This window comes from Metopolophium dirhodum, chromosome 6, assembly GCF_019925205.1.
Source record: "Metopolophium dirhodum isolate CAU chromosome 6, ASM1992520v1, whole genome shotgun sequence".
Classification (NCBI taxonomy): Eukaryota; Metazoa; Arthropoda; class Insecta; order Hemiptera; family Aphididae; genus Metopolophium; species Metopolophium dirhodum.
In genome coordinates, this window is record NC_083565.1 from 31755282 (window position 1) to 31783225 (window position 27944).

The 27944-nt window shown below is 32.4% G+C and overlaps 3 protein-coding genes across 8 annotated transcripts; 2 read left to right on the forward strand and 1 right to left on the reverse strand.

Annotated features, from left to right (window-relative positions):
• Positions 1–245: 245 nt before the first annotated feature.
• LOC132946479 (uncharacterized) lies at positions 246–15747 on the forward strand. 4 transcript variants are annotated; one of them, XM_061016496.1, is made up of 4 exons: positions 246–583; positions 10500–10717; positions 12265–12383; positions 15341–15747. In XM_061016496.1, the coding sequence occupies exons 2-4, from the start codon at positions 10706–10708 to the stop codon at positions 15552–15554; spliced, it is 345 nt and encodes a 114-aa protein (XP_060872479.1). In that variant the 5' UTR covers positions 246–583; positions 10500–10705; the 3' UTR covers positions 15555–15747. The 4 variants fall into 4 exon arrangements, with proteins under 4 accessions (XP_060872479.1, XP_060872478.1, XP_060872477.1 ...); XM_061016495.1 differs by lacking the exon at positions 15341–15747 and adding an exon at positions 12837–13262; XM_061016494.1 differs by lacking the exon at positions 10500–10717.
• LOC132946481 (uncharacterized) lies at positions 8124–27736 on the reverse strand. Of its 3 annotated transcripts, none has more exons than XR_009664713.1 (3): positions 27602–27709; positions 9189–9307; positions 8124–8334 (listed from the first exon to the last, which is right to left on the reverse strand). XR_009664713.1 is itself a non-coding variant. In XM_061016498.1 (3 exons), the coding sequence occupies exons 1-3, from the start codon at positions 27611–27613 to the stop codon at positions 8149–8151; spliced, it is 321 nt and encodes a 106-aa protein (XP_060872481.1). In that variant the 5' UTR covers positions 27614–27709; the 3' UTR covers positions 8124–8148. The 3 variants fall into 3 exon arrangements, 2 of the variants coding, with proteins under 2 accessions (XP_060872481.1, XP_060872480.1); XM_061016498.1 differs by having other exon boundaries at positions 8124–8338; XM_061016497.1 differs by lacking the exons at positions 8124–8334; positions 9189–9307 and adding exons at positions 24880–25208; positions 25892–26010 and having other exon boundaries at positions 27602–27736.
• On the forward strand, positions 16384–20738 carry LOC132946478 (UDP-glucosyltransferase 2-like). Its single transcript, XM_061016492.1, has 5 exons — positions 16384–16814; positions 18579–19436; positions 19848–20067; positions 20184–20403; positions 20470–20738. The coding sequence occupies exons 2-5, from the start codon at positions 18621–18623 to the stop codon at positions 20546–20548; spliced, it is 1335 nt and encodes a 444-aa protein (XP_060872475.1). The 5' UTR covers positions 16384–16814; positions 18579–18620; the 3' UTR covers positions 20549–20738.
• Positions 27737–27944: the final 208 nt, after the last annotated feature.

The following is a 27944-nucleotide window of genomic DNA, read 5'->3' on the forward strand; positions in this document are numbered from 1 at the left end:
TTATCGTCAACAAAAGTACAACATTATAATTGCCAGAAAATATAGGCTATCACTTATCAGATAAGGCACGGCGTACCTACAACTGTCGCAGTTACAAAACAATTAATGCGCGAGGTATATTATAATATAATGTGATAACTGATAATGAATCCCGATATCATATATCACACTCACGCAAACACACACACACACACACACACACACACACACACAAACACATCAAATAGCCAGTACGTACAAAACGTCCCAATACATAGCCACTAGCCAGTAATATATTATTCTCAGTGCGAAAAAGTGAATTATTTGAATTTTATTAAAAAAATATAATGGTGCAAAACATGACGTATAAAATATTATAACCACGTATACTTTGTTATTATTTAATTAGGTATATATCTATTGTTAAATAGTGTACTCGTAGTGCATAGCGCAATAGCGAGCAGCGTCTCAAATAGTCGATTGTCATTTATATTCTATGTGATTTATTCAAATATTATTTAAACTATGTATGTATTTCGAACCGTTGTGTGAAGTTATTGTAACAGGAAGTACACTGGCCAGTCTACGCTCCACAACCACATTTGTGAGTACCAAAATTATTATTTTATTGTTAATCCAAAACTGTTGTGCATCAGCCATATTATTATATTTTATTGAATTGTGAGCTTATAATATATAGTAGTTCCAAAACTGTTGTGCATCAGTCCACACTATTATAGTTATTATTTATTGTTATTCTCAACTGTTGTACACCAGGTCATATTAATTATTAATTTGTTGTTATTTGCAAATCTGTTGAAAATCAGTACACATTATCTATACAATAAAAGCAAGTCCAGATTTTGTGTCACGGGTTGGCTCCGAAACGGCTTAACCGATTTGGCTGATTCTTTTATTGTTATGTTCGTAATTGTCAGGAAAAGTTCTTATGACAGACACTTTTAGGAAAATCTACCGGAAAAGTAGGAAATCTGGAAGTCAAAAATACAATAGCGGCGCCATCTGTCCAGAAGAAAAATAAACATAATAATAATATATTTTTGTTTATTGTAAGGTTGCTATTGGTTATGATTGTTATAGTTTTAGTTGTTAATTTTGAAGAATTGTATTAAAATAAAAAAAGGAAATCAAACCCTGGCCGCTTTACAAATGGTGGCTAGAGAATGCGCTTATCTAGGAACAATATAGTTGAAGATGAAATTAATAACATGTCCACTGTATTTTGAATTAAGTAAAATCAAAAAACTTGGTATAACTTTGATACTTAGAGTTAAATTATACACTTACGTACAAACGGCTATAATATGACATAAGCACACAACGACAAAATTGTCAATAATAAATTGTTAAAATATAATATTATATAGTTCTAAATGTACCTAATATCAATTAAGCGTGGCACAATAGCATCTGGGATTTTTCAGCTTTCATACGATACGATTTTGGCGCTTTCGTACCTACTATACAACTTTTTTTTCTTATCTCATTTTGGCGCTTATGTCTTCCACCGGTACAAAAAGCACGCAATCTACCACAAGTAGATTACCTACATCATAATATACCGCTTTGAATCTCACGGGATAACGCCGTTCAAGATGGCTATACATCAAAATATAATATAATTTATACATTTAAAAAGTTATTGCTTCCACATTATATTACGCCCAAAAGGAGTTAAACAATCAGAATTTATTTCGGGAAAACGGAAAAGTCAAGATAAGTTTTTAACAGTTTTACACTACTTTGCATAAAGTTTAATTAATCTTCATATAAAAAAAAAACACGTTGCAAGGTAGATAGACAGGATTTGTGGAGCCACGAAACAGCCCCAAAACAACAATCCACGGGGGCGGAGCACGCGGATGACAGCTAGTTATTATATAAAACCAATATCTATATTGAATTATTGTAATAAAAACAGTTGTTTAATTACCCAGTCTTCTTTTTTTACATTGTTATTAGACTTACATGCATTTACGAATAAGTAATTACGGGACTAAAATTACACATAACATAGACAGCCGGGACCGTGTAATATCATTGAGCACTCCCGACCCCCGCATGTATTTAAATTTTAAAGATAATTTTCGTTCAGATAATTAAACTCATCTGTTAAAGTTCTACGAGTATTTTATGTGTAAACTTAATTAAATAAAAAAGATGTAAATTATATTAAATTATACGAGAACGTGCAAACTATTTAAAAAAAGAAAAAATAGTGGATAAGGTGGAATATTTTAATAAGACGTAATAAGTAATAACTGATAACTTACAACTGCATGGTTTATATATATTATTATGTAAACGTAATTTACATTTAATTATTATTATGATTGTATAAAGTGATTGTACCTAATGACTATTTTTTTAAATTAATAATATTAATTCTAAAAGCCAAAACGTTTATATTTGATCTTATATACTTTTGAACTTAGCACGGTTAGGAGTAGCTATCTACAGAGTTCATTTTACCTATAAAGACATAATTTTTAAGTTATGCATCATAAATAATAATAAATACCAGACGGTTCATGTTGATTGTTAGCTAAAGTGAGTGTATAGTTTTTTTCACTACTGTGTTTGTTTTTTCACTACTACTTTCTACTGTGTTTGTTCGTCGGACGTGTAGTGTCTTATATACTAGGTCCACTGGCAGGATTTTTCCAAGCAAGAGTCTAATATCGATAATATATTATGCATCATGATTTAACGACTGACCTATGAATATAACACAGATGAGTAACTGATAACTCTAAAATGTTATAATCGTCTCAATGTGATTGTTTTTGTTAGACTGTACCTATATTAGTGTTTAATATTATATATATGAGGGATAAGAATTGGGAAAATTTGATTGTGACGCAAAACACTGGGATTTACCGTTAAAAATATTTAAAGTACACCTTACTGTCGTACGTTATAGTAGGTCATCAGGCGCTTCGTGTTACATTTTTAAGCTTTTTGACTCAATGAATCTGTAATGACATTTACACAATAATACAACTATTAAATCTGGGCCAGTGGGTGTTGCTCTGCTATACAGAAAGTACGGAAATGTATTGGATGGTGTTAGGTTAGGTTAATGTATTGGAAAGTATTAAATTCGAATTCAATGATATACCTAATATCACTATATAAGAAAAACGATTCTGAGCGAAGACGATCCGAAACCATATGATATTACTAAGTATATTTGATGATATTTATTGTGAAGTAAGTAATTTATATTATATAGGTATTATATATAACCTATTTACGTGGAACCTTATTGTAAGTTTCCTATCTTTAGCTACAAATGTTGAACATTTTATAAATTTTTAACTACAATAAATCTATTAAATTTGAAATTTGAAATTGATTTCGGTTTTTGGTGTAACTCTAAAACTAATGAACCAACAAGTGTAAAATATACATCAATAAGATTTATTGAATTGAACATTAAGAGTGAGTAACTGACAAATGCAATAACCAAAACGATTGACTAGAAAAGAAAAAAATGAATTTAAATCACAAATGTATTAGTCCATTCATTAAGTCAATATAGTTGTATTTATAAGTTATGAAATATATTATGGTAAATTATTCAAGTCATAGAATAGGTCTAAGTACTGATGTACTAGTATCTACCTATTCATAGTAATTATATTATCCAGCGACATCGGAGACTATACGTAGTTTTCTAAAATATAAGTAAATGAAAAAAAATCACTCCGTAAATTCCAATTCCAATATTCTTAAGTTTCTTCCTCTTTCCAAAACCATGTACAATTTTCTTATCCTTATAAATAACTTATTAATTATTATTATTAAAGAAATCATCAATATTCAGCATGTAGCTTACAAAAAAAAAAAAAATTGATGCCACTTAAACGTATGACAAAAATTGATAAAATTATATATTTATATGATTTGTATATAAATTGTTTCAGAAATATACCCATGATAGAAAATTTACAATAATAATATTTATACTTTATAGGTAAATGTTTTGACCATCCAAATCGTTCTGTTAATCCAATTCACAAACTGGCTATATCGAAATTATTCAAATTAATCAAATTTAAAATATATTTTATTTTCAGTATTCAAAAATAATTTTTTATTACACGTGTAGCGCAAGTGGGTATAATAAAATTAAATATAAAAAAAAATAGGTACTATAGAAATAAATCAATAAGTAATTAGATTAGGTATTTTTACAGTTTTTTAGAAGAACAATTTCAAACTTGTATTATTATTTTATAATAAATGTTGTTGTATGTTTCAGAATGAATTGGCTAAAAAACAGAAATGTTATAAAAATTTAATATTAAATAACTAAATTTTTTTTCAACCTATCCTATAGATTTTCTATTATATTTCTATTGTTATTATTAATTATAAATATGTAATTCTTAAGTTATGTATAAATAATAATAATTATTATCTAGTATCTACCTATTTATAGTAATTATATTATTCAGCGACATCGGAGACTATACGTAGTTTTCTAGAATATAAGTAAATGAAAATAAACAACCATAAATTTCAATTTCGATAAAACATCATATTCTAAAGTTTCTTCCGCTTTCAAAACCATGTACAATTCTCTTATCATATAACAATTGTTATTGTTGAGCTACAATAGTTGTATACTATAATAGCTATTACAATTTAAAAAACATTTTAATTGATCGATTCAAAGACCGGCCAATTTCACCAGCGGAGTCGGTAGTCTACTGGACTGAGTACGTTTTGCGTCATAACGGAGCACCACATTTAAAATCTCACGCTCTGAATCTAACGTGGTATCAATATTTTTTAGTTGAATAATTAGCACATTTTTGTTCATTGGGTTTGTCCTTTTTTTCATAATCTATTATGGCCTAAAAATTTTCAACTTGTTTTTCCAGTGTCAAAGCAAAACTAGAATAAAATTAATTTACACAAATAATAAATATTTTACCTGTTCAAAATAATGTACATCATACATTATAATAGTATTGTTCATATGCTATATTATGTTTGGTTTATATTGCTCCTCTAACATCTTTTAAATATAGTAAATTATACTTCAATAAGATTTATTTAATTGAACATTAAGAACTATTTCCCATTGTATATACCATCAATCAACATAGTGGTTATTTTATATCCCACTCACAAAACGTAAAACCCCGAAAACGATGTGATAACACAGATACGACGTAGAATACATAGATACTTTTACACTTTGTGGTACTCCTATTTATTTATTTACACTTGCACAACAAAGGGGTGCACTTCCAAATTTAAAATGTATGACCAACCAAACATTGATAAATAGGTACTTATTATTATATATTATGATATTGCTATATAAATATTTATTTATTTATTTATAAACAGTAGGTTATAACCTTTTAGTATAATAATACAGTAAATAGAATATCAATTTGGCAAAAATAACAGTGAAATTATATAATGTAATGTTGTTTTAATTGGGTTAATACTTATAAAACTTATCATATAATATTCCTGTTTATGAATTCTAACATCTTAAATGAATTGTGAATTAAAGTATTAATATGTAGCAAGCTACAATTATCAATTTTATAATGCGTTAAAAAGGTATTAAAATAAGGTATAATCACTTGTATAGAATTACTCATATCAAAGTTGAAAATATCTATCTATGGGAATAATATCTTAATTCGTGGTCCACACAGTTATCTTATCTATGGTGGAACCTTTATGTGGCCGTCCTCGGACCACCGCCAGCCATATTATTTCTAGTCCATTATATCGTAAGACAACCACAGCCTTTTTTCTTCTACACTACTATGGTTAGAGGGGGAGGAAGTCATAATTTTCAGAAAATGTCTGAGATCCTAGGACCCCCCCCCCCCCCACTGGCGTAAAACCTGAAAACAAGCTACTAAAACAAGACCAATGTCCTCAAGGACGGCGGCCGGTCACAAATCGTTTGTACACCCTGCTAAACACATCCTGCTCTGTTCATAGCACGGTTATCTACTCAGGTTGGAAGACGAGATAATACTACCTACAACCTGTAGGTCACCTCGAGGGAAAATTTATGAACGTTCTCTTTAGTCACCTAGGTGGTCAATAAGACTGCTTCGGATAGCATGGCCAAAACAGACGTAAAAAAGGTGGGCAAGTGGATGTCGCTCTGCTGTACTGTAGGTTACAAGTGGGTCACTGTATAATGGATGGTATTAAATTTGAATTCAATGATATATCATTGTATAAGAAAAACGATTCTGAGTGGAGACGATATGTCAGTCTAGGTATAAGACATATTATACACTTATCTATGGTATTAAAAAAAAAATTGACCTATAATAAATTCCAAATTAATCATATCACAATATCCATTAGGTACATATAACGCGTTATACATCAACAACAAACCGTGATACTATCATCATAATATATCGATGAAAATATTACAAATTAGAAGTTTCAAGTGCCCAAGAATAATATTATACAATCACAACAAAATAACTAAAATAGATATTCTAGGTTTTTATGTAATTTCGTCCAAATTAGAACTTAAAATGACTATACAAATAAACTGTGCTTGTGTATTTTTTAGATTTTTTGGTAACCGAATTATCTATTTACATGGAATCTTGTTTTAAATTTTCAATCCTTAGCTATAAAAACTGAACATTTTATAATTTATTAATTACAATGGTTGATAATTTTCGAGATTTTGATAAATTCTGTCCAAATTTGATCTTTAAATGCTTATAAAAAAAAACTGTGCCTATGTATTTTCAATATTTTTCAACTGCTATTGTAAAAATATATCAGGAGTCTTGTATTAAATTTTTACACTTTTTGGCCCAACAGATAAAACTTTATTGATATTTATAGAAAAAAAAAACTAAAAAAATTGAAAACTGAAAATGCCCGTAAACAGCTCAAAAAGTGTCAAAATATTTTCAAAATTGTATGGTGTATAGGAAATGCTAATATAAACATTCAGTGAAATTTTCATGTATCTACAGTTATTCGTTTTTGAATTACAAGAAAATAAGGAAATCGGTACATGAGAAATCGAGTGAATATCTAATGTTGTAAAAATATGAATTTAAAACGCTCATAAAAATTTAATTTGACTTTCTTGTAGAAATTTTTTTTTTGATAAAGTTAGACAAACTTATGAGGAATCTTGTATTAGATTTTAAATTCTTAGATTTAAAAAGAAAATTTTTTATGAATTTCTAACTCAAAATAATTTGCAAATTTTCGTGATTTTTCCGTATTTTTTCAAGATTTGAACTTTAAACGTGTATAAAAAAAAACTGTGACTAAGGATTTTTAATTTTTTTTCATCTGCCTTTGAAACAATAACCTAGGAGCCTTCTATTAAATTTTCAAGCTTTTTTACCCAACAGATAAAATTTTATTGATATTTATAGAAAAAAAATTTAAAAAAACTGAAAACTGACAATGTCCGTAAACAGTTCAAAAAAAGTCAAATTATTTTCAAAATTGTATTGTGTATAGAAAATGCAAATATAAACAACCAGTGAAAATTTCATGCATCTACGGTCATTTGTTTTAGAGTTACACCAATAACCAAAATCGATTTTGTTAAAAATCGATTTTGCGTGAAAATTCCCGTTTTTCCTTAATTTTTCTTTTGTTTTTCACATCGCTTTTGAAAACTACTGGGAAATTAAAAATTTTGACCTCCCCAATGCACCAACGATATTCACTTTCCCATCGAACAAGATACTGAAGTCGAAAATCGAAGCATTATTTCGACTACTTATCGTGTACACAGACACAAAAATAAAAAAATAAAAAAAAAAATAAAAAAAAAAAAAAAATAAAAAAAAAAAACACACATCATTGTAAAATCAATAAATTCATCGTTTCACTCAGAATCTAAAAACATATGTTATGTAAAATATAATATAATATACAGAATTACATAAACAAAAATGTATCAAATTTAATTTGCATACATCTCAGTACAAATTATCATGGTTTCTACAATCAAATTGCATAAAATTAAATTAATTGACTACATAATTACATTCTTCGTATACAAATAAATTAACAAAAATAATAAATATAATAATAATAACATAATAATCCCAAATATAGGTTAGGTTATAGGTTACATAATACAATTTAACTATATCAAATTCATTAATTTCTCCGTAGACAAGCATTGATACATTGCGAACATTTACATCTTTCAGTTCCCGAAACACAATAATTTCTACAATAATTACGACAATATGCTTTACGTTTGGAATTACCGCATCCGAAATCATGAATTGGATTTTCTGATGCAGATGGATCATTGTTTACATTTCCGTCTCCATATCCATTCTGTCTTTTAATACAAGAAAGGCAATTATTATTATCTATATTAGTATATTGAAATTCATTACTATTACAAAATAATTTACAATGTATCAGTCATTAAAAGTGCTATTTAGGGGGGGGGGGGGGGAGGGGGGCTAAAAGAAAGAAACAATCTTTGCCACTTTTTACCTAATCCTTTCAAATCTTTCAGGGGAATACAAACACAATATTTAAACTATGACTTCCCCCCCCCCCCTTATTTAAAACTCAAATTACGCCTATGGTCTCAATGATAAGACACAAGTCATAATATATTTCATATGCAATTGTCGAATAGTTATTTTATTGTTTAAATATGACATAGGTAATTTTTTTTTAATAGCATAATATGAGACAGTGCATGCATTATAAATTAATAAAATGGTTAAGTTACATTGGCCCTTTTTGCACCAATCTACAGAGTTATTCATAAATCAGTCGGTGTGTACCGAAATATTTCTGTGACTGGACGCACGCCGCACGGGCTATAATTATATTGTTAGTTCCTGTCCCAATAACCAAGTATAAACAAATTTATAAATATGATAATAAACTATGCAAATAAAGATGTAAAAACGTTTTGTACGCAATTTGTGGACAATAATTTGAGTTCAATAAGTTCGTTTTTAGACAATTAGCAGTGCCACTATTCATCAAGGTAATTCATAGGTATAATGTGACATACAATTAAAAGTAAATTAGTTATAAAATAAATTGTAATAAGTAATAAGTAAAACTTCAGTGTATGAATAGGAAAATAAACATTATATAAATGTACAGAAATAAAGCAGATATTTTATAAAAATGTCCCGTATTTTTAAGGAGTAGGTACTACTTACTTCTCAAGTTCATGGTCACCGCTGTGCTCTAAGTCATGATTTATGTGTGCACTGTGCGATTCAATGTTTTCCGGTGCACCCAGTGAGTAACTGACAAATGCAATAACCAAAACAATTGACTAGAAAAGATAAAAACGAATTTAAAACACAAATGTATTAGTCCATCCATTTAATCAATAGTTCTTTTTATAACGTATGAAATATATTATGGTAAATTATTTAAGTCATAGAATAGGTGTAGGTACTGATGTACTAGTATCTACCTATTTATAGTAAGTATATTATTCAGCGACATCGGAGACTATACGTTGTTTTCTAAAATATAAGTAAATGAAAAAAAATCACTCCGTAAATTCCAATTCCGATATTCTAAAGTTTCTTCCTCTTTCCAAAACCATGTACAATTTTCTTATCCTTATAAATTACTTATTAATTATTATTATTAAAGAAATCATCAATATTCAGCATGTAGCTTACAAAAAAAAAAATAAGCGCAGGTGGGTATAATAAAATTAGATACATAAAAAAATAGGTACTATAGAAATAAATCAATAAGTAATTAGATTAAGTATTTTTACAGTTTTTAAGAAGAACAATTTCAAACTCGTATTGTTATTTTATAATAAATGTTGTTGTATGTTTCAGAATGAATTGGCTAAAAAACAGTATTGTTATAAAAATTTAATATTAAATAACTAAATTTTTTTTTCAACCTAGGATATTTTCTATTATATTTTCATTTCCATTGTTATTATTAATACGTTACCAGTAAATTAAGTTAATAATATTATTTGTATATTATCATATTTGTATAAAAAAATATACTTTAGAAGTTTCAAGTACCTACCCACGAATAGTATAATTTATTTAATAACACACAATTCACATTGTTCTTCTTCGTTTAAATATCTAATTTTGTCCGAGATTGAACTTTAAATAACTATTCAAAAACTGTGTTTATATAATTTTTAGATTTATTGGTTAAAGTTTAAACTAATAACGTGGAAAATTGTTTTACATTTTTATTCCTAAGTTGTACAAATTTATAATTAATTTGAAACATTTTGTCAGAATTTAAACTTTAACTGCATATAATTCAAATCTTGCGTAAATATTCTTCATATTTTATCAATGTGTGAGGAGCTTTGTATTAAATTTTCAAGCTTTAATACGCTTTTTTAGCTGTGGACTAAAATATTAGGTAAACAAAAAGGTACATAGAAATAATTATTTTATTGGATTTAAAGTGAAACTATGAGACGCTTATAAAATTTTAGAGTTATCAGTTACTAATCTGTATTATGTTCATAGGTCAGTCGTTAAATCATGATGCATAATATATTATGGATATTAGATTCTTGCTTGGGAAAATCCCATCCGTGGACCTTATATATAAGGCACTCCACGTCCAATGAACCATCACAGTAGAAACCTGAAGATTTCTTGTCAGTTTTTCATCGTCTGCTAAACTCGTCTTGTGAAAAACACTATACACTCATCACTAGCCAACAATCAACATGAACCGTCTGGTAATTATTATTATTTATGATACATAACTTAAATTTATGTCTTCATAGGCGGAATGTACTGTATAGGTACTGCAAACACATTATCAACTCATTATTTCTAATAATTATTGTACTTTTAAACTCAATAAAATAATCATTTCTGTGTACCTATTTGTTTACCTAATAAAGTCCACAACTATACTGAATTGAAATTAATATATTATAAGTTAATTAAATTTTTTCATTGAAATATTCATAACACAATTTTTTTTTTAGCATCTTAACTTATATTAAGTTCAATGTTTAATAAAATTAGTACACATTTTTACCCATTTTTTTTTTTAAATATATCGATACAATTTTATTCGTTACGCATTGTATATTCATCACGCATTCATAAAATATTAGTTTAAAAATGTTAATATTATAATGTTAAAATTCTGTTAAAATTTTTATATACAAATATGATTATATACAAATAATTTACTCAATTTACTAGTAATGTAATAGTAATAACAATAGAAATATTATAGAAAATAACTTAGGTTGAAAAAAAACCTTGGTTATTTTATTGTTAGATTTTTTTTAATTAATTCTAAAACATAAATTAACAATACAAATTTGAAATTGTTTTTCTTAAAAACTGTAAAAATTTCTTATATTATTACTTATTGATTTATTTCTAGTATTGAGTACTATACAGTGTGTGCAGATTGAGCTGACTATTGAAAAAACTTTTGTTCTAATTATAAATAAATTATAGCCATTTGCACATGTGATAAAAAATAAAAATATTTTTAATTTTTAATACTAAAAATAAAATAAAATAAATTGAGTTAAATTTTTTTGAATTAATTTGAAATAGCCTATTTGTGAATCTGATCATAAGAACGATTTGGATAATAAAAACATTTACCTAAATCAAGCAGTTTTTTTTAGATTTTTCTTAGAACATCAATATTTTTTTTATTAAATTAATTTGGAACGCAATAACTTTTTAAAAATATTATTTTTGGAAATTTGCTTACATGGGTATATTTCTTAAGTAATTTACTAATTATATAAGTTTATCAATTTTTGTCATACGTTTAAGTAGCATCAATTTTTTTTGTTTTTTGGTAAGTTCATTCTGTTACTTGCTGTATATTATGATTTCTTAAATAATAATAATTAATAGGCGTAAATTATCAATTAAAATGTTTTTTAAATTGTAATAGCTATTATAGTATACAACTATTGTAGCTCAACAATAACAATTGTTATATGATAAGAGAATTGTAAATGGTTTTGGAAAGTGGAAGAAACTTTAGAATATGATGTTTTATCGAAATTTAAATTTATGGTTTTTTATTTTCATTTACTTATATTCTAGAAAACAACGTATAGCCTCCGATTTCGCTGAATAATATACTTACTATAAATAGGTAGGTACTAGTACATTAGTACCTACACCTATTCTATGACTTAAATAATTTACCATAATATATTTCATAACTTATAAATACAACTATTGCCTAAATGGATGGACTATTACATTTGTGTTTTAAATTCGTTTTTATCTTTTCTAGTCAATTGTTATGGTTATTGCATTTGTCAGTTACTCACTGGGTGCACCGGAAAACATTGAATCGCACAGTGCAGACATAAATCATGACTTAGAGCACAGCAGTGACCATGAACTTGAGAAGTAAGTAGTACCTACTCCTTAAAAATACAGGACATTTTTATAAAATATCTGCTTTATTTCCGTACATTTATATAATGTTTATTTTCCTATTCATACACTGAAGTTTTACTTATTACTTATTACAATTTATTTTATAACTAATTTATTTTTAATTCTATGTCATATCATACCTATGCATTACCTTAATGAATAATGACACAATTAATTGTCTTAATTTGAGTTTTAAATAAGGGGTGGGGGGAAATCATAGTTTAAATATAGTGTTTATATTCCCCTGAAGAATTTGAAAGGATTAGGGTAAAAAGTGGCAAAGATTGTTTCTTTCTTTTAACCCCCCTCTCCCCCCACCAATTGGCACTTTTAATGACTTATACATTGTAAATTATTTTGTAATAGTAATGAATGTCAATATACTAATATAGAAAATAATAATTGCCCTTCTTGTATTAAAAGACAGAATGGATATGGAGACGGAAATGTAAACAGTGATCAATTTCCAATACATGATTGTTCTAGAAAAGGAAATTTAATTTTGATGCCTCACCGTGATCGAAAGCCAAAAAATCGTGAAGCAATGTGTGATGCATTGTGTAGAGTAGCTTGTGTTTCGGGATTTGAAACAAGTGAATGTTTTCAATGTATAATTAATGTTTGTCTAGAAAAAAACTTTGATATAGTTAAATTTTAAAATGTATGTATATTTAGGATTTTAAATATACAATTTTTGTGAATTTATTTGTATACGAAGAATGCAATAATGTAGTCAATTAATTTAATTTTATGCAATTTGATTGAAGAAATCATGATAATTTGTACTGAGATGTATGCAAATTAAATTTGATACATTTTTGTTTATGTAATTCTGTATATTATATTATATTTTACATAACATATGTTTTTTTACGTCTGTTTTGGACATGAGATCCGAAGCAGTTTTATTGACCACCTAGGTGACTAAGTTAAAGATAACGTTCATAAATTTTCACTCCAGGTGACCTACAGGTTGTAGGTAGTATTATCTCCTCTTCCAACCTGAGTAGATAACCGTGCTATGAACAGAGCACGATGTGTTTAGCAGGGTGTACAAACGATTTGTGACCGGCCGCCGTCCTTGAGGACATTGGTCTTGTTTTAGTAGCTTATTGTTTTCAGGTTTTACGCCAGTGTGGGAGATAAGGCCTTGGATCTCAGACATTTTCTGAAAATTATGACTTCCACCCCCCTCTAACCATAGTAGTATAGAAGAAAAAAGGCTGTGGTTGTCTTACGATATAATGGACTAGAAATAATATGGCTGGCGGTGTATATGGTGGATATTATACCCTATAGATTGATACTTTCAACTTTGATATGAGTAATTCTATACAAGTGATTATACCTTATTTTAATACCTTTTTAATGCATTATAAAATTGATAATTGTAGCTTGCTACATATAAATACTTTAATTCACAATTCATTTAAGATGTTAGAATTCATAAACAGGAATATTATATGATAAGTTTTAAAAGTATTAACCCAATTAAAACAACATTACATTATATACTTTCACTGTTATTTTTGCCAAATTGATATTCTATTTACTGTATTATTATACTAAAAGGTTATAACCTACTGTTTATAAATAAATAAATAAATATTTATATAGTAATATCATAATATATAATAATAAGTACCTATTTATCAATGTTTGGTTGGTCATACATTTTAAATTTGGAAGTGCACCCCTTTGTTGTGCAAGTGTAAATAAATAAATAGGAGTACCACAAAGTGTAAAAGTATCTATGTATTCTACGTCGTATCTGTGTTATCACATCGTTTTCGGGGTTTTACGTTTTGTGAGTGGGATATAAAATAACCACTATGTTGATTGATGGCATATACAAGGGGAAATAGTTCTTAATGTTCAATGCAATAAATATAATGGAAGTATATTTTACTATATTTAAAAAATGTCGGAGGAGCAATAAAAACCAAACATAATATAGCATATGGACAATACTACTATAATGTATGATGTACATTATTTTGAACAGGTAAAATATTTATTATTTGTGTAAATTAATTTTATTCTAGTTTTGCTTTGACACTGGAAAAACAAGTTGAAAATTTTTAGGCCATAATAGATTATGAAAAAAAGGACAAACCCAATGAACAAAAATGTGCTAATTATTCAACTAAAAAATATTGATACCACGTTAGATTCAGAAATGCATTTGTCAGTTACTCACTGGGTGCACCGGAAAACATTGAATCGCACAGTGCAGACATAAATCTTGACTTAGAGCACAGCAGTGACCATGAACTTGAGAAGTAAGTAGTACCTACTCCTTAAAAATACAGGACACTTTTATAAAACATCTGCTTTATTTCCGTACATTTTTATAATGTTTATTGTCCTATTCATACACTGAAGTTTTACTTATTACTTATAACTATTTTTTTTTCGTGTATTATAGTTCTATGTCATATCATAATAACCTCAATGGATATAATGCACTTATTGCACACAAATTATTGTCCACATATTGCGTACAAATCGTTTTTACTCATATATTTTTTTTAAATTTGTAGTTTTTTAATTACTGTGCCAGGAACTAACAATATAATTATAGGCTGTCTAGTCACAGAAATACTTCGGTACACTGCACCGACTGATTTGTGAATAACTCTGTGGCTTGGGTGCAATATTATGACTTATGTCTTATCATTGAGACCATGGGCGTAATTTGAGTTTTAAATTTTGGGGGGGTTATCATAGTTTACATAATGCGTTTGAATGCCCCTGAAGGATTAGATAATAAGGGGCAACGATTGTTTCTTTCCTTTAGCCCTCCCAAGCCACCAAATTGCACTTATAACCATTGATACATTGGTAAATTATATTGTAATTTGTAATAGTAATAAATGTCAATACACGAATATAGAAAATAATAATTGCTCTTCTTGTATAAAAAGACAGAATGGATATAGAGACGGAAATGTAAACAGTGATCAATCTACATCAGAAAATCCAATTGATGAAGATAGAGGATGTGTGGGGTATAATTATTATAGTGATGGATGGTATAACGATCATGAAGTAATGTGTCGTAAATATTGTAAAAAAGCTTGTGTTTCGGGATCGGAAACAAGTGAATGTTTGAAATGTGTGACTAAATGTCTACATTAAAATAATTTAATTTGATATAGTTAAATTGTAAAATGTATGTAGATTTAGGGTTTTAAATATACAATTTTTGTGAATTTATTTGTATACGAAGAATGCAATTATGTAGTCAATTAATTTAATTTTAAGCAATTTGACTGTAGAAATCATGATAATTTGTACTGAGATGTAATTTAATAAATATTTGTTTATGATATTTTGTATATTATAATGTATTTTACATATGTTTTCTTACATTTGTTTTGGCCATAAATTTACGCTTTTCGAGTTGCATTAAAGCAAAATACAGGAGAACGAGTGGACCGTATCAATTATCATAATGTTGCACTTACAGCTGCTCATCGTCATATCCTCGGTACCTGGTGACGTCGGATGTGCTGGAGTCGTAAAAATTACCCCCCTCTAAACATAATTAATATTAATTGTCGTGTTTTTATCGTCTAGATAAAGTTATTACTTATATTTATATTATTGATGACTGTAGTTAATACATTTTAATACTTTAATTAACAATTCATTTAAGAATGAACATCTACTTTTTTATCAATTCTATAATAATATAATAACTATCATTCAGATTTTATATATTTTTAATTATATAAAAGTACAACATTATAATAGCCAGTAAATATAGATTATCACTTATCAGATAAGGCACGGCGTACCTACTGTCGCAGTTACAAAACAATTAATGCGCGAGGTATGTTATAATATAATAACTCATAATGAATCCCGATATCATATATCACACTCACGCACACACACACACACACACACACACACACACACACACACACACACATCAAACAGCCAGTACGTACAAAACGTCCCAATACATAGGTTATGCACCCGTTGCTTATTTTGTGGTCTCTGCGGATTTTTAGATACAACAAAAACGAACCACTACCACTATTAGTTTTTTTTTAGTTGCTCTGCTCTGTAGCCACTAGCCAGTAATATATTATTCTCAGTGCGAAAAAGTGAATTATTTGAATTTTATTAAACGAATATGGTGGAAAACATGTATAAAATATTATAACCACGTATACTTTGTTATTATTTAATTAGGTATATATCTATTGTTAAATAGTGTACTCGTAGTGCATAGCGCAATAGCGAGCAGCGTCTCAAATAGTCGATTGTCATTTATATTCTATGTGATTTATTCAAATATTATTTAAACTATGTATGTATTTCGTACCGTTGTGTGAAGTTATTGTAACAGGAAGTACACTGGCCAGTCTACGCTCCACAACCACATTTGTGAGTACCAAAATTATTATTTTATTGTTAATCCAAAACTGTTGTGCATCAGCCATATTATTATATTTTATTGAATTGTGAGCTTATAATATATAGTAGTTCCAAAACTGTTGTGCATCAGTCCACACTATTATAGTTATTATTTATTGTTATTCTCAACTGTTGTACACCAGGGCATATTAATTATTAATTTGTTGTTATTTTCAAATCTGTTGAAAATCAGTACACATTATCTATACAATAAAAGCAAGTCCAGATTTTGTGTCACGGGTTGGCTCCGAAACGACTTAACCGATTTGGCTGATTCTTTTATTGTTATGTTCGTAATTGTCAGGAAAAGTTCTTATGACAGACACTTTTAGGAAAATCTACCGGAAAAGTAGGAAATCTGGAAGTCAAAAATACAATAGCGGCGCCATCTGTCCAGAAGAAAAATAAACATAATAATAATATATTTTTGTTTATTGTAATGTTGCTATTGGTTATGATTGTTATAGTTTTAGTTGTTAATTTTGAAGAATTGTATTAAAATAAAACAAGGAAATCAAACCCTGGCCGCTTTACAAATGGTGGCTAGAGAATGCGCTTATCTAGGAACAATATAGTTGAAGATGAAATTAATAACATGTCCACTGTATTTTGAATTAAGTAAAATCAAAAAACTTGGTAAAACTTTGATACTTAGAGTTAAATTATACACTTACGTACAAACGGCTATAATATGACATAAGCACACAACGACAAAATTGTCAATAATAAATCGTTAAAATATAATATTATATAGTTCTAAATGTACCTAATATCTATTAAGCGTGGCACAATAGCATCTGGGATTTCTCAGCTTTCATACGATACGATTTTGGCGCTTTCGTACCTACTATACAACTTTTTTTTCTTATCTCATTTTGGCGCTTATCTCTTCCACCAGTACAAAAAGCACGCAATCTACCGCAAGTAGATTGCCTACATCATAATATACCGCTTTGAATTTCACGGGATAACGCTGTTCTAGATGGCTATACATCAAAATATAATATAATTTATACATTTAAAAAGTTATTGCTTCCACATTATATTACACCCTAAAGGAGTTAAACAATCAGAATTTATTTCGGGGAAACGAAAAAGTCAAGATAAGTTTTTAACAGTTTTACACTACTTTGCATAAAGTTTAATTAATCTTCATATAAAAAAAAAACACGTTGCAAGGTAGATAGACAGGATTTGTGGAGCTACGAAACAGCCCCACAACAATAATCCACGGGGGCGGAGCACGCGGGTGACAGCTAGTTATTATATAAAACCAATATCTATATTGAATTATTGTAATAAAAACAGTTGTTTAATTACCAAGTCTTCTTTTTTTACATTGTTATTAGACTTACATGCATTTACGAATAATTAATTACGGGACTAAATTACACATAACATAGACAGCCGGAACCGTGTAATATCATTGAGTACTCAAGGCCCCCGCATGTATTTAAATTTTAAAGATAATTTTCGTTCAGATAATTAAACCCATCTGTTAAAGTTTTACGAGTATTTTATTTGTAAACTTAATTAAATAAAAAAGATATAAATTATATTAAATTATACGAGAATGCGCAAACTATTTAAAAAAAAATAAAATAGTGCATAAGGTGGAATATTTTAATAAGACGTAATAAGTAATAAATGATAACTTACAACTGCATGGTGAATTTTAAAATCCATTTAAGTTTAGTCGCAAGATATTGTAAAACCACATTACACTCATTACAGTAACACAGTTCATAAGACCCGGCGTCACGGATAAAGACCACGATGGCTTCGCGTTTCTGCGCTCTTTTGATCACTTTTGGCGTGTACCACGCGCTGTCATCGCCGCAGCCGATGGCCGGTGCTGCGAATATCCTGGCGGTACACACGATCGCGGGAAAGAGCCACTGGAACATGATGCGGACCGTGCTGCAGGTGTTGACTGACCGTGGCCACTCCGTGACTGTATTCACGCCGTTCGCGGACAATGACAGGGACGGTTACACGGTGGTGGACGTTTCCGGTGACCTGGAATCGAGGGTTGACTTGAACGTGTCGCGAATTATCACGTCCGCACGCCCGTTAATCGCTTACATCGTGAACGCCTTGCGAGTCAACTGTGGAACCATATTCGAACACCCACGGATGCAAGAAATTCTGGAAGGCCGGTCCCGACCATTCGACGTGGTGATCGCCGAGGCTTTCTGGTCGGATTGCGTGTCGTACGCGGCTACCGTTCTTCGCGTTCCCGTCATATACGTCGTCCCTTCGCCAATCGTCACGCACGTGGAGCGTTCGTTCTTCGGTCACGTCATAAACCCCGCGGCCGTCTCCAACTTGTTGTCACGACGCGGCGTACCAAAAACGTTCGGTGAACGTTTCACCAATACGCTGCGTATGATTTCCAGTTCGTGGCTGGTTTGGACCAACGAACGGAGGCTCCGGAAATCCGACCCGCGACCGTTTGACGCTATGGACCGGGTAAGACCGCCGTTGACTTTCACCAACACGCACTTCATCACCGAACCTTCTAGGCCACTGACACCGGACATCGTACAAATCGGCGGCATACATCTAACTCCACCAGGACCGATACCAAAGGTAAATAATATAATAATATTATATTATAATTAGTAAAATTGGGGATTTGCGGCTGACGGACTTTAAAGAGTTAACAATTTTGAAATGGCATGCACGCGGATCTTATAAATATGTGTGTAAACGCATAGTAAGTGAACATCACACATTAAAAAGAAGGGTTGCGCCCCCAACCCTTAACGAATTGTTTCAGTGCCACTAAATTCACATGAAGTACCTATAATATTTTATGCTCGCTGATTATAACTACCTAAGGAATGTATCAATTTTTTAATTAAATCTTGCGCAAATTTGCAACACTGTCATAGGGGTAATTTGGCAAATCCATTCTGCAGTGAAACTGAACCAGCGATATAATATGTATTTAGATTTTAAAAAGTTAAATAATTGTGCGAACGGTTTGTTTGTTAACAGGACATTTTGGAATTCATTGACGACGCGCCTAACGGAGTGATTTACTTCACGTTCGGTACGGTGGTTTCGATGGCATCGTTACCGGAAAATGTACTGAAAGTGTTAAAAGAGGCAATCGCTCAGGTTCCGCAAAAGGTTTTGTGGAAATACGAAGGTGAAATGGCAGAAAAACCGAAGAACGTGATGACGCGGAAATGGTTTCCACAACGCGATATACTTTGTACGTGCCGTTATGTGGTAATCGTAATATGCATATGTAGACTATAGTTGTGTATAGTACCTAAACTATAATGTTATTGACTGTAATCCTGCATTATTATATATTTTATCATATAGTGCATACTAATGTGAAACTGTTTATCAGCCATGGAGGTATATCTGGAGTATACGAAGCTGTAGACGCAGGTGCGCCCTTATTAGGATTTCCGATTAACTACGATCAACCGAGAAATATTGACAATCTGGTCGACGCCGGAATGGCGATCTCTATGGATCTTTTTTCTGTAACTAAAGACACGGTTTTTAACGCCATTTCGGAGATTGTCAACAACGACAGGTGAGACATTTTATTTCTAATAAATTCTATAAAACGCTTAAATATTACTTTGTACCGTTCTCGTAGGTACCAACAAAACGCTAAAATAGCTTCTGATCGATTCAAAGACCAGCCCATTTCACCAGCGGTGTCGGTGGTCTACTAGACTGAGTACGTTTTGCGTCATAACAGAGCACCTAGTTTAATATCTCACGCTCTGAATCTAACGTGGTATCAATATTTTTTAGTTGAAATAATTAGCACATTTTTGTTCATTGGGTTTGTCCTTTTTTTCATAATCTATTATGGCCTAAAAATTATTTGTAAACATAGTTTGTTCTCAACTTGTTTTTCCAGTGTCAACGCAAAACTAGAATAAAATTAATTTACACAAATAATAAATATTTGACCTGTTCAAAATAATGTACATCATACATTATAGTAGTATTGTCCATATTATGCTATATTATGTTTGGTTTTTATTGCTCCTCCAACAACTTTTAAATATAGTAAAATATACTTCAATAAGATGTATTGAATTGAACATTAAGAACTTCCCCTTGTATATGCCATCAATAATCAAAGTGGTTATGTTATATCCCACTCACAAAACGTAAAACCACGAAAACGATGTGATAACACAGATACGACGTAGAATACATAGGTACTTTTACACTTTGTGGTACCCCTATTTATTTATTTACACTTGCACAACAAAGGGATGCACTTCCAAATTTAAAATGTATAACCAACCAAATATTGATAAATAGGTACTTATTATTATATATTATGATATCGCTATATAAATATTTATTTATTTATTTATTTATTTATAAACAGTAGGTTATAACCTTTTAGTATAATAATACATTACTAACCACTGTGTGACGGGGAGTTATAAGACCAGTCCCTCGGGGGTTTTTACACCTTTAGCCATATGTCTCGAGGGCGGCTCCTTCACGCCTTTGGGTGACGCGGAAACATCCCTCCGACGGGTTACGTTAGGGCGCCCTGGCGCCAGGCTGACGGTCCCCCGCCGGCTACTCTCGTACAAGATAGATCGGTGGGTTTCGTATAACCGCGTCGGCGAGCGCTGGATTCGACCCAGGCAAATAACTCCCCTTCTACTAAGGCGCTACTCCCAACAGCCCCCGCGAGGCCATCCACATGTGTCGCGGACGCGCGGCCGGCGGGCGCGAGCACTCGAGGTACACGCGCACGTCGGCCGGACGCACGCCACACAGCTCGACGGGCACTGTTACCGTTCGGGCGTTAGCTAAGTCGGGTTTCCAGTGGGGCTATCCTCGTCGCCCGCGAGATGAGATTGAAGGATCCGTTATCCAGAGTACTCACAACGACTCTTTTCCCACTAGCATCGGCGTCGGGGCAGTTGTCTACGCTGTCGCGACGCGACCTTTTATGAGTGGTACGGTTTTCTTTTGCCGGGTGCCGTGTCCGTACCGAATGCTCGGGTTTTGAGTGCTTGACGGAGGGTGTCCCCCAGCCGGACTTCCACCTTGCACGTGTTCGCACACGAGTTGGTCGGGCCCGTGTGCTCTCAGTCGGGTTCGTGCTAGAAGCGCCAGCGCGCCGACGGAGGTCCGCGTCTGCTTCCCTCGTCGTGCTCTGGCGCCTCTCGCCCAAGCCCACTGGTTTGTCGCAGGTGGTATAGTTCCCCCACTTGGGTAGATGGTTCCCGTGCGGAAAAGGAAGGTGCCCTTCATCACCTCGGTCATCGTTATACGAGGACCCACGTCGGGGTCTTTTGACGTGCCTATCAGGTCTCCCTATCCTCAGTGCGTTGATTCGCCCGGAACACGGTTATTGGTTTTTCCCGTGAGTCCGCGCTCAGCGTTTCGGTCCGCTCCGATCGCTTGCACCTTGAGCGCGGATCTTTTTCGTAGCTGACGGTCGGGCAGTCGTATGTGTAAGCAGATGCTCTGCGATCCTTGAGGACCTGCATTTGGCAAGCTGCCCATCTCTGGGGTTACTGTCGGAATGGCTGGTCTGCTGAAAGCTGCCTAGCCAGTCCTCTTTTCCTTCATTGATGACCCTTCCCCGTTGCCACCGGTAAGTCTCTGAGACCACCTCCAGGTGCTTCCTATTACCCCGGGAAGCTCGGTTTGGAGATGCGCCCTCCACTGGCGTTGAGATTGGGACGGGGCCCACAGGTGGCCCGGGGGTGCGAAGACGCCTTCAGGCCGTTCGTCATCCGTCCAGTCCTGTACCCGGGCAGGACATCGTCAGCCGCGGCCTCAATTCCACGGCTCTTTTTGCTCCTCATGATTCCACACAGTCATGAGTGAGCTTTTCGTGAGGGCGCTCGAGGGTGTAGCCTTGTTCGAGCGCCCCCCCGCCTTCCTACCCATTTCAAACCCTTTTATGGCTTAGCGCATTCTAAACCACCAGGTTGCCACCTTGGAAGGTACAGGTGGCCCAGGGAACCCGGAGGTCCTTGGTCATTTCGCTAGCACCAAGGATGACCTGCCCCGGGCCCTTGTGATTACAGTTCAGTTAACCCGAAGCTCTAGGGCTAGCTTCGTTAAGACCGTACCCCGCCTGCCCCTTTCCCGGACCAGATTAGTCAGCCAGTTTCTCAACGTGACTCGTCTTGGCGCGGTCGGTAGCAGGTGTGTACTTGTACAGGTTGTTCTATCCGCCTGACTCGTCGTGACCCGGTTGGGCCGTTTTTGCCAGGCGGGTGAGCGCCGGTAAGTCTTCACGGGGTTACCTCGATTCCCTTTCAGCAACCTAGGTCAGACCACTCCGGGGGCCCGGTTTCCGCTCAGCAGCGAGGGATCCGAGTCCCCCGTCGCCGTCGTCACCGCAGTTTCTTTAGCAGTTCTTACGGGAGCGATGGACCTTAGCCCCCGCTTCCTCGCTTCCGCCTAACGTTACTAAGATGTTACCTGCCCGTAGATCAGGCATGTGGATCCTGACTCCGCCCACTCTTCGGTGATTTCAGTCTTACGGTAACAAATTGTGCTTATTTTGACGACAAACTGAGTTTGCCGGCCCTAAGGCTGGTGCGTTCAAGGTTTTGCCACTGGTGGCACCCAGCCGTCGAGGTTGGTTCCGGCGCACAACCCCGGAGTCCTCCCTCCCGGGCTGGGTCATTTGTAAACGATTGACTGAATCCAGATCACCGCCCATCCGCCGACCGAGTCGCCGGTGCGCTTTCCCATCCGCTCGGTTTGATCTCTTCCGCCAGGGACGCATCTTTGCTCATAGCTAATGCGAACCATCTATCGGTCAAGGTACTCATGAGGGATGTTCGGAGAAGTAATCACCCGACGCGACGCCTTAAGCATATAGGAGCTAGCGTCGGCCTTCTGTGGTTCTCATCTCCCGCACTCCTGCGAGTCGCCAGTGCGCTTTCCCATCCGCTCGGTTTGATCTCTTCCGCCAGGAACGCATCTTTGCTCATAGCTAATGCGAACCATCTATCGGTCAAGGTACTCATGAGGGATGTTCGGAGAAGTAATCACCCGACGCGACGCCTTAAGCATATAGGAGCTAGCGTCGGCCTTCTGTGATTCTCATCTCACGCACTCCAGCGAGTCGCTCGTCGGAGACACCGTGATTGGATCTCCTGTCACCGGTTGATTCACATAATCAACCGTATATGGGACGATTGGCTCGGTGTTAGCAAACTTTATAAGTCAGTATCCATCCGCCGGCGACGTGGACGCCCCGACCTTCGGCAAGCGCCGCGGTCCGTCAACCCCGCGGCGCCCAGCGAAACACACAGGCCCCACCTACTTGGCTGTGGTTTCGCTAGATAGTATAATAATACCGTAAATAGAATATCAATTTGGCAAAAATAACAGTGAAATTAAATAATGTAATGTTGTTTTAATTGAGTTAATACATTTAAAACCTTTCATATAATATTCCTGTTTAAGAATTCTAACATCTAAAATGAATTGTGAATTAAAGTATTAATATGTAGCAAGCTACAATTATCAATTTTATAATGCATTAAAAAGGTATAAAATAAGGTATAATCACTTGTATAGAATTACTCATATCAAAGTTGAAAGTATCAATCTATGGGTATAATATCTTAATTCGTGGTCCATTATATCGTAAGACAACCACAGCCTTTTTTCTTCTATACTACTATAGTTAGAGAGGGAAGAAGTCATAATTTTCAGAAAATGTCTGAGATCCTAGGCCCTCTCCCCCCAACTGGCGAAAAACCTGAAAACAAGCTACTAAAACAAGACCAATGTCCTCAAGGACGGCGGCCGGTCACAAATCTTTTGTGCACCCTGCTAAACACATCGTGCTCTGTTCATAGCACGGTTATCTACTCAGGTTGGAAGACGAGATAAAACTACCTATAACCTGTAAGTCACCTCGAGTGAAAATTTATGAACGTTCTCTTGAACTTAGTCACCTAGGTGGGCAATAAGACTGCTTCGGATCTCATGGCCAAAACAGACGTAATAAAACATATGTTATGTAAAATATAATATAAAATACAAAATTACATAAACAAAAATGTATCAAATTTAATTTGCATACATCTCAGTACAAATTATCATGATTTCTACAATCAAATTGCATAAAATTGAAATAATTGACTACATAATTAGGCATGTTGCATGAATTTACAGAATCCAGTCTTACATTCCAAACAATCTGTTGTTTCTGGTCCCGAAGCACAAGCTCCACACAATACAGCACATATTTTTTTATGATTCATTGCCATATAATAACGGCTAGTCGTCGTACGTATTCTTCTAGGACAGAAAACTTGTATTGGATTTTCTGGTGCAGATTGATCAGTGTTTACGTTTCCGTCTCCATATCCATTCTGTCTTTTTATACAAGAAGAGCAATTATTATTTTCTATATTAGTGTATTGACATTTATTACTATTACAATATAATTTACAATGTATCAATAATTATAAGTGCAATTTGGGGGCTTGGGAGGGATAAAGGAAAGAAACAATCGTTGCCCCTTTTTATCTAATCCTACAAACGCAATATGTAAATTATGATATCCCCCACCCTAAATTGAAAACACTAATTACGCCTATGGTCTCAATGATAAGACATATGTCATAATATATTTCATATTCAATTGTTAAATAGTTATTTTATTGTTCAAATATGACATGGGTAATTTTTTTTTTATAATAAAAAGTTAACGTTACATTAGCCCTTTTAACACAAGTAACGTAAGACATTTTAATGAAATTGGTCAAATTATCTCAATTTTGTCAAAATGTGACATTGGCCCTTCTTGCACCCAAGCCACAGAGTTATTCACACATCAGTCGGTGCAGTGTACCGAAGTATTTCTGTGACTGGATAGGCTATAATTATATTGTTTGTTCCTGGCACAGTAAACAAGAAACTACAAATTTAAAAAAAATATGATGCAAATAAAGATGTAAAAACGATTTGTACGCAATTTTTTAATAATAAAAATGTACGGAAAAAGGCAGATATTTTATAAAAGTGTCCTGTATTTTTAAGGAGTAGGTACTACTTACTTCTCAAGTTCATGGTCACCGCTGTGCTCTAAGTCATGATTTATGTCTGCACTGTGCGATTCAATGTTTTCCGGTGCACCCAGTGAGTAACTGACCAATGCAATAACCAAAACAATTGACTAGAAACGATAAAAACGAATTTAAATCACAAATGTATTAGTCCATTAATTTAGTGAATATTGTTGTATTTATAAGTTATGAAATAAATTATGGTAAATTATTTAATTCATAGAATAGGTGTAGGTACTGATGTACTAGTATCTACCTATTTATAGTAAGTATATTATTCAGCGACATCAAAGACTATACATTGTTTTCCAAAATATAAGTAAATGAAAAAAAATCACTCCGTAAATTCCAATTCCGATCTTCTAAAGTTTCTTCCTCTTTCCAAAACCATGTACAATTTTCTTATCCTTATAAATAACTTATTAATTATTATTATTAAAGAAATCATCAATATTCAGCATGTAGCTTACCAAAAAAAAAAAAAAAAATGAAAATTATATTTTTTAAACGTTAAAATAAACTACTTGATTTAGGTAAATGTTTTGACCATCCAAATCGTTCTGATTCACAAATTGGCTATATTGAAATTATTCAAATTAATCAAATTTAAAATATATTTTATTTTCAGTATTAAAAAATAAAAATTTGTTATAACACGTGTAGCGCAAGTGGGTATAATAAAATTAAATATATAAAAAAATAGGTACTATAGAAATAAATCAATAAGTAATTAGATTAGGTATTTTTACAGTTTTTAAGAAGAACAATTTCAAACTCGTATTGTTATTTTATAATAAATGTTGTTGTATGTTTCAGAATGAATTGGCTTAAAAACAGTATTGTTATAAAAATTTAATATTAAATAACTAAATTTTTTTTCAACCTAGGATATTTTCTATTATATTTCCATTGTTATTATTAATACGTTACCAGTAAATTAAGTTAATTATACTATTTGTATATTATCATATTTGTATAAAAAAATACACTTTAGAAGTTTCAAGTACCTACCCACGAAAAGTGTAATTTATTTAATAACACACAATTAAAATCGTTCTTCTTCGTTTAAAAATATCTAATTTTGTCCGAGATTGATCTTCAAATAACTATTCAAAAACTGTGTTTATATAATTTTTAGATTTATTGGTTACAGTTTAAACTAATAACGTGGAAAATTGTTTTACATTTTTATTCTTAAGCTATACAAATTTATTATTAATTTGAAACATTTTGTCAGAATTTAAACTTTAACTGCAAATAAATAAAATCTTGCATAAATATTCTTCATATTTTATCAATGTGTGAGGAGCTTTGTATTAAATTTTCAAGCTTTAATACGCTTTTTTAGCTGTGGACTATAATATTAGGTAAACAAAAAGGTACATAGAAATAATTATTTTATTGGATTTAAAAGTACGATAATTAGTAATAATGAGTATAAAATACAATAATTTGAAATCTCATACCTAAATTATTATGTAAATGTAATTTACATTTATTTATTATTATGATTGTATAGAGTGATGGGTAGTGTTTGTACCTAATGATTATTTTTTATTAAATTAATTATAGGTATTTGGAAAAGCCAAAAGGTTTATATTTTTTCTTATATTCTTTCGAACTTAGCACAGTGTTACCTATACTGTACATTTCACCTATAAAGATATAATTCTGAAGTTATGTATAAATCATAATAATTACCAGACGGTTCATGTTGATTGTTGACTAGTGAGTGTATCGTGTTTTTCACAAGACGAGTTTAGCGGACGATGGAAAACTGACAAGCAATCTTGGAGTTGCTACTGTGATTGTTCGTCGACGTGTAGTGTCTTATATACACGGTCCACGGACGGGATTTTCCCAAACAAAAGGTAAATATCCATAATATATTGTGTATCATGCTTTAACGACTGACCTATGAACATAATACAGATTAGTAACTGATAACTATAAAAGGTTATAATCGTTTCAATGTGCTTGTTTTGTTAGACTGTACCTTTATTAGTGTTTATTATTATAAATTAGGGATGAGAAATGGGAAAAT

Excerpts from the sequence above, each read along its gene's own strand:
- LOC132946479 (XM_061016493.1), top strand. The coding sequence starts at position 509 with ATGTATTTCGAACCGTTGTGTGAAGTTATTGTAACAGGAAGTACACTG. Across the intron at positions 584-12,264 it reads TACGCTCCACAACCACATTT|TCAATTGTTATGGTTATTGC; the intron begins GTGAGTACCAAA and ends TATCTTTTCTAG. Across the intron at positions 12,384-12,836 it reads AGTGACCATGAACTTGAGAA|ACAGAATGGATATGGAGACG; the intron begins GTAAGTAGTACC and ends TTGTATTAAAAG.
- LOC132946481 (XM_061016497.1), bottom strand. Across the intron at positions 25,209-25,891 it reads GGTGACCATGAACTTGAGAA|ACAGAATGGATATGGAGACG; the intron begins GTAAGTAGTACC and ends TTGTATAAAAAG.
- LOC132946478 (XM_061016492.1), top strand. The coding sequence starts at position 18,621 with ATGGCTTCGCGTTTCTGCGCTCTTTTGATCACTTTTGGCGTGTACCAC. Across the intron at positions 19,437-19,847 it reads CACCAGGACCGATACCAAAG|GACATTTTGGAATTCATTGA; the intron begins GTAAATAATATA and ends GTTTGTTAACAG. Across the intron at positions 20,404-20,469 it reads GAGATTGTCAACAACGACAG|GTACCAACAAAACGCTAAAA; the intron begins GTGAGACATTTT and ends CCGTTCTCGTAG.